The following is a 7,781-nucleotide window of genomic DNA, read 5'->3' on the forward strand; positions in this document are numbered from 1 at the left end:
GATAGTCTACATACGTGAATCAAAAAACTCAACCAGTGAACTCCTACAGATGAGAAACACTTCAGCAAAGTGGCAGGATACAAGATTAACTCAAAAAAATCTTTAGGCCTAATGTATCCGAATGACACATTGGTGGAGAAAGAAATCAGAGAAGCAACACTCTTTACAATTGCCACAAACAACATAAAATACCTTGGAATAACACTATCCAAAAAAGTGAAAGACCTGTCCCATAAGAATTTGAGTGTCTAGAGAAAGAAATTAAAAAGAAGATACACAAAAATGGGAAGATCTCCCATGCTCTTGGATATGCAGGATCAAAATAATAAAAATGATAATCTTACAAAAAGCAATCTACAGATTCAATGCAATCCCCAACCCAATCCCAACAAAATTATTCACTGACCTTGAAAGAACAATTCTGAACTTTATATGGAAAAACAAAAGACCCAGGATAGTCAAAACAACCCTGTACAATAGAGGAACTTCTGGAGGCATCACCATCCCAAACTTTAACCTGTATTACAGAGCTATAGTCCTGAAAACAGCTTGGTATTGGCATAAAATAGACAGGTAGGCCAATGGAATAGAGGGGAAAACCCTGATATAAGCCCACACACCTATGAACACCTAATTTTTGACAAACACTCCAAATATATATGCTGTAACAAAGAGAATATCTTCAACAAATGGTGCTAGCATAACTGGATGCAAACATGTAGAAGATTACAGATAGACCCAAGCCTTTGTCCCTGCACAAAAATTAAGTCAAAATGGATCAAAGACCTCAACATAAACCCCAGCCACACTGAACCTACTAGAAGACAAAGTGGGAAATACCCTTGAATTAATCAGTACAGGAGACTGCTTCCTGAACATAACACCAGTAGCACCGACACTGAGACCAACAGTTAATAAAAGGGACCTTCTGAAATGAGAAGCTTCTGTTAGACAAAGGACATCTTCAGCAAGACAAAAGGACAGCCCACAGACTGGGAAAAGATATTCACCACCCCACATCTGACAGAGGGCTGGTCTCAAAAATATACAAAGTACTCAAGAAGCTATTCTTGAAACCAACAAACAATCTAATTAAAAAATGGGGTGCAAAACTAAATGGGCAATTCTCAATTGAGGAATCTAAAATGCCTGAAAGACACAAAGGAAAGTGTTCAACATCCGTAGCCATTAGGGAAATGCAAATCAAAACAAATCATAGCAGCATTATTTTTAATAGCCAGAACCTGGAGACATCCTAGATGCCCCTCAACTGAAGAATGGATAGAGAGAATATGATACATTTACACAATGGAGTACTACTCAGTGGAAAAAAATGGAATCCTGAAATTAGCTGGCAAATGGATTCCACTAGAAGAAACCAGCCTGAGTTAGGTAAACCAGCCATAAAAATACAAACATGGCATGCAGCCACTCATGTATGGATTTTACACCTAGTGCAAAAGATTACCAGCATACAATCCACATCAACAGGGAAGCAAGGAAACAAGGAGGAATCTAAGACAGACATGCATGGTCCCCTGGAGAATGGGAAATAGACAATATCTCCTGAGCTAATTGGGAGCATGGGGGAGGGGAGAAGGAGTTAGCAATAAGAGAAAGGGAGAAGAGGAGGGGAGAGGAGGACATGAGATAGCAGGAAAATTGAGTCAGGGGAAGAAAAGAGGAGAGCAAGAAAAGAGATACCATAATAGAAGGAGCCATTATAGCTTTGAAGAGAAATCTAGCACTAGGGAAATGTCCAGATCTACAAGGAAGATCCCAAATAACAAGCTAAGCAATAGTGAAGAGGCTACCTTAAATACCCTTCCCCTATGATGACACTGATGACTACCTTAAATGCCATGCTAAAGCCTAGAGCCTTACATCCAGTAGCTGATGGAAGCAGAAGCAGACACCCACAGCTAAGCACTGAGCCAATCTCCTGGAATCCAGTTGCAAAGAGGGAGGAGTGATGAGCAAATGGGTCAAGACTAGGCTGGAGAAACACACAGAAACACCTGAACTGAACAACAGGCTGCTCATGGACTCCAGATAGATAGCTAGGAAACCAGCATAGGACTGATCCAGACACCCTGATGAGGATGTCAGCTTGGAACTCTGGTTAATCTGTGGGGCTTCTAGTAGTGTATCAGTATTTATTCCTAGTATATTAATGGGCTTTGGGAGCCCACTCCACATAGAGGGATAGTCTCTCAGCCTAGACACAAAGAGGAGGGTCTAGGCCCTGCTCCAAATGATATGACAGACTTATCAGATTCCCCATGGAAGCTCTCACCCTCCCTAGGGAGCAGAAAGGGGATTGTATTGTGGGTCTGTAGGGGGCGCGGGAGAGGAAACTGGGATTGCCATGTAAAAGAAGCTTGTTTCTAATTTAAATAAAAAGGGATAAATATAAATCGTTCATATTCAAGCAACAATTTGTGGTAATGAATTACAGAAAGAATAGAAGTATAATAGTGAGTTCCTCTTTGCATTTTGTGTAAAGGATTTATTTTCATAGCAGAAGATGTAAGAGACATTGAACCCATTATTATTGCTGGACTCTGCAAACATTTTCATGAGGTGTTTCGTGGGTTTTCAGGCTCTTGGGCAGAAGAGGGAAGTTGCAGGTCCAGGGCTGTGAGTGGTGCAAGCAGCTGGTGAGACTCTCAGAGGGGTTTTTGTTGGAGACTGAAGCACTGTGGGAGGAACACTACGACTCTGCATACAGTAGTAATCTCCCATGTCTTCAGCCTGGATGTTGCTGATGGTGAGAGTGAAATCTGTCCCAGATCCACTGCCTGTGAAGCGATCAGGGACCCCAGTGTACTGAGGGGATGCAAAGTAGATCAGCAGTTTAGGAGACTGCCCTACTTTCTGTTGGTACCAGGCCAAGTAGTTCTTCTGATTTCCACTGTATAAAAGACTCTGACTGGACTTGCAGCTAATGGTGGCCCTTTCTCCTGCTGACACAGCCAGGAAGGAGGGAGACTGTGTCATCACGATATCTGCACAGGCACCTGCAATCAGAACAACCAATAATCATGTATATAATAAAAAGATTTTAAGACATATAAAATTAGTCATTTAATGTCCTTGTAGCACCATGTTACCAACGTACTAAGACATAAAAATGTTAAACCCTGGCACACATTATGAATTTCTTTTATACAAAGAAGAGACTCTTAAAATATAATATTTTTCTCACCAGACACCCAGAGCAGAAGAGACATGAGAACCTGGGTGTGTGGCTCCATCTTGCTCCCCTGGCCTGTGTGATGATGCTTAGTTCTCACTAATAAGGCCTGGTTTATAAACTCAAAGCATCTGGGCCAGGCTGGAGGGACCCATGCAAATCAGTCAGCAAATACAAAAGCAGATGCCTGGGCAGTAGGTGTGAGAGTGGCTGGTGTCAATCAGCAGGCAAATATACCATCACAGAGAGCAACATATATAACTGAAGATATTGGCTTTCAGCTCTCCAATAGAAGTCTACAAGGTTCCCTAGTGTAAGCTTTGGTTAAAATATAAGAATATTTAAATCAGGTGACCTTTGCAGAAACATTAGGGGAGCTTTATCTGATTGACAGACCTTTTAAAAAATTTTGTTTAAAAAAGTTACAACAACAAATTAGATATCATAGAGTAAACAAAAATATGCAACAAAAGAAAAGAAGGGTGGAAGGTAGAAAAGAGTAAAGCCCAAAATGAGAGAATTCATGCTAATTTTTCTCATTATCTCCCATCTCCAAAGCCATTCTTAATACTAAGCAAAATGAATAGTGCGTCAGATATTTGCGCTGCAGATTCTGGACCAAAAATGGAACAGAGGTGCAAAGAGAAGCTCTTATTCATTCTGTGGTAATTATTGGTGCAATAAATTAAACCTGAGATCAGAGGAACTTTAATCTTAAAGCAAAGGTAAACACAAAAGAAACAAACAAGTATACATACTCCTCACACCTTCAGAAAACAGAAAGAATGCTTTAAATTTGGGGGATGAAAAGAACAAGATTTCTTCAAGAAGTTATGGATGCAGACCAACACTGCCAAAAGTGTCTAGTAGAGAAATGCATGTTCTTGGGTAATCTAGAAATTAGCAGTATTGAAACTGGTTAAGATGGTCTTGCTGACATAGTGAACAGGAAAAGACATTCCCAGAGGGGGCACAGCCTCGTAAATCAAGTAACAGTTTTACAGAGACCAATGGGCCTCTACATCAGAGATTGTTGCCATATAAAGGAAAAACATGTTTGAGTATGAATGAAAATCAAAAGCAATAAAAAAAAGAAGCACAGAACATTCCTGGACTTCAGATTAGTGCCCTCTGAAAATGTATGTAGGAAGTGAATTATAAATCCAGTATTATATGTAATCTACAAGAAACAGATAACTAAATAGATAAATAACTAAATAAATAAATGTAGCAATGAGTCAAGATTCACATTTGCAATCCCAATTCTGGGGACACAGAAGTAGGAGCAACATGAGGTTGAGGGCAGACTGAGATACATGACATATTCTAGGCCAGGGTAATCTATGCTTGGAGTCAATCTCTCAAAAATTTTTGTCATACCACAAAAAAAGCCAAGTGTTGGTTGCAAATGCCTTTAATCCCAGCACTCTGGAGGCCGAGGCAGGCAGATCTCTATGAATTCAAGGCCAGCCTGGTCTCCAGAGCAAGTACCAAGATAGGCTCCAAAGCTACACAAAGAAACCCTGTCTCATAAAACCAAAAAAAATAGCAATGGGGGTAACTGAGAATGTGGGAGTTTAGTACTTTATTCAAGATATTACAAGAGTTTCTTACACAGAGTGATAGCCATGAAGAATATTTGCCTGCTCAAGGAGCCCAGTCATGCATGCTGCTTCTCTCATGCGGGAATGTGCAGATTTTCTGAGTCTGTGTGACAGGATGAGGTTGGAGAAGCAGCCTGTCATAGCTGAGGGCTCTTTGCCACCCATTTCAAAATGTACTTAAGATAAACCTATTAGTGACCCATCAGCTTCAACACACATGATGGCATACTGGGAGAGAAATAGAGATGATGCCAGCATCTTCTTTCTTGTTTTTTTTTGTCTATGAGTGTCTGGTATGCACACATGCCTGTGCAATACACATATGTGGTGCCTAAAGAAGACAGAATAGGGAGTCAGATTCCCTGGAACTGGAGTCATAAATCATTGTGAGCCACCATGTGGCTACTGAGAGTTGAACATAGATCTTCTGGAAGAACAGCCAGTCAGTTCTCTTAAACATTGAAATATCTCCACAGCCTCACAAATGCCTTCTGAGTAAATAGGCAAGATGGAAAATGAGGAAAATTCTTGAAAAAAATAAAGACCTGTGCACCACTAAAGACTATAACTAAGGAAGAGGAGAGCAGCGGAAAGAAGAGGATGTTTAAATGGCTTCTAAAGGCTCCTTGTGCCTTGTAAAGTCTGTTCTTTGAACCCGAGAAGTGCAGTAAATTGCTTACATATGAAAATGACTTCATTTGAAAGCAGGAGTTTGCAGTTAATTTTTCTCTTCTCTCTTCTTACTTCAGGGACCAGGGGATTACCTTGATGCAGAATTCAGTTTTCCTCTCTATCAAGACTAAAGTGTTTGAGTGCATTTCTGGGAGAACCACATCAGTAAAGACTTAACTTCCAGGCTCACAGGGATGTGTTCTTGTCTCTCTTTATTGCTATTATAGAACACCTATAAAAGCAAGTTGAGTAAGCTTTGTTCCTTACTTTGGAACATAGATTTATTGAGGCCGCAGTTTGAGCATAAAACTAATATAATATGGAAGACACAGTGGAAAGAGCTTCAAGCAACTGCTCACATCACAACCACAACTAAGATGCAGAGAGTGAGGGAAGCTTGAGCTCAACTCGCTTTCTCTATATTGTGCAGGTCAAGAATCACACACAAGGCATAGTCTTGCCCACATGTGAAAGGATTTTCCAATATCAATTCACCTAATAAAATAATCCCTCTCAGACATTCACAGAAGCTAATCATAACCTAGATAATCTCACAAGTATGTATACATATACATAAATGTATATGTATGTCATCAGTTCTTCAACTTCAATCATTTACAATTTCCTTGAGGTACATGAATTAAAATCAATTAGAAATATTGAAATATATATCACTTTTAACTCTGGTTCCTTTATCAATTGAACACCAGGATTCATTCTTTTTGGCTGTAACTTTCTACACAGTTGTTTAGGCTCCTTTCCTTTTCAATAACGATGCTCACCAAATGTACCTTAGATTCCAGCACTCAATCCAGTAGAACATAGATGACCTTCCAGAAAAGGATTCCCCCAATCATATATCTCATAATGTATTGAGAGAAATGGCCACTCAAATTCTAAAGTCATGAGGAGAGAAAGGCTGATCATAAGAAAAAGTTGGCAGGGAAGGTCAAATCACTGACACACACAAGTTAAATGTAGTGGTGTATTCTTGGAGAAGCATGCTAAGAGACAGTGAGCTTTCCCTCTCCCTCACTTGCCTCAAGATAGCCCACACTCTGTCCAAGCAACACACCTAAACTTGTGTAAGTTTCTTTGTTCATGTTCACTCTTAGTCCATTTACCCTTCCCCTACTGCCTCAAGCTAGTGAGGGACCTGACTCCTTTACCAGCTGCAACACTCAGGAAATCAGGCCTTGAGCCTTATCTGGGCTGACTCCATTGATGAGTGATGGGGATGGGATGCCTTCTGTACATATGTTTCTCTTATTCTTAGTTTAATAAAGCACTGTGGCCAATGAGGCAGGACAATAGGTGGGTCTAGGAGAGAAGGAGGATTCTGGGAAGGACAGTCACAGAGAGATGTGATGTAGACTGCAATGGAGTAAGTGTCCTGGGCCTTTTATCTGGTAAGATAAGGCCCCTGTGAGTATGGGAGGCCAGGCCCCTTTCCTAATCTGCTGTATTTGGCATGGGTGGGGGAGAAATGCCCCCATCAATGCTTGAGGCAATTGGGAGAACTGCCTCTCAGGTTCAAGAGCAAAGAACTCCTCCTACTCTGACCAGCTGCAACAATTGTGAGAACAGACCCAGAATCTTGCATAAACAGCACAATAGAGCAAACTCTATTGACCGGGGCTTGGGTGAGCCAGGCCCAAAGTTGTGAGCATGGGATAACTGTCCTCATCCCCCATGTGTCTTGTGGCAGCATGAGTGGGGTAGAGATCTTCAGCCCTTTCTTATCAACTCCTGAGGCAGGTGGGAGAGCTGTCACCATTAATCATTAGTCATGAGATGGCATGAGCAGAGGGGCAGAATTCCCTCTCCCACCTAAGGTGGGAGAGCTGTCCCTGGCCCTCATCAGCTGCAGCACTCATGAGAGTGGTCCACACATCTCAAGTGGTTAAAATAGTAGATCTAGCCTTGTAGGTATAGATGTGGGAGGACCAATTGTGGGGATGTGTCACACTGCAGCTTCCATGACAAGATTTTCCCTTTCTTTCAAGAATATAAATGAATAAAGACTGAAAAATTATGACTTAAAAATGCTTAAGCATGTCTATGCTAATATGAGACAATGTAGACTCTAGAAATAAAGAAGGGGTTTACATAACATTAAAATGGTTGATTTATCAGGTAACATTGTAATTTCCAATGTTTATGAAAGTTCGGTTAATACGGAGCATCAAATGGCATAAAGAATATTTGATCAAATTAATGAAAAGTAGAAATAAAGTATAATGATACCTTGGGAAATAAACATGTCTCTATACACCATTTTTAGAATTGGAGATAGGGTGTCATGCACC

General features: G+C 40.7%; 1 gene segment (V, D, J or C); it reads right to left on the reverse strand.

The window, feature by feature from the left end:
* Nucleotides 1–2,598: 2,598 nt before the first annotated feature.
* LOC113838601 lies at nucleotides 2,599–6,575 on the reverse strand. The segment is given in 2 exon segments: nucleotides 2,599–3,020; nucleotides 6,509–6,575. Coding segments are annotated over 2 exon segments (489 nt in total).
* Nucleotides 6,576–7,781: the final 1,206 nt, after the last annotated feature.

This window comes from Cricetulus griseus, unplaced genomic scaffold (assembly GCF_003668045.3).
Source record: "Cricetulus griseus strain 17A/GY unplaced genomic scaffold, alternate assembly CriGri-PICRH-1.0 unplaced_scaffold_1, whole genome shotgun sequence".
Taxonomy (NCBI): Eukaryota; Metazoa; Chordata; class Mammalia; order Rodentia; family Cricetidae; genus Cricetulus; species Cricetulus griseus.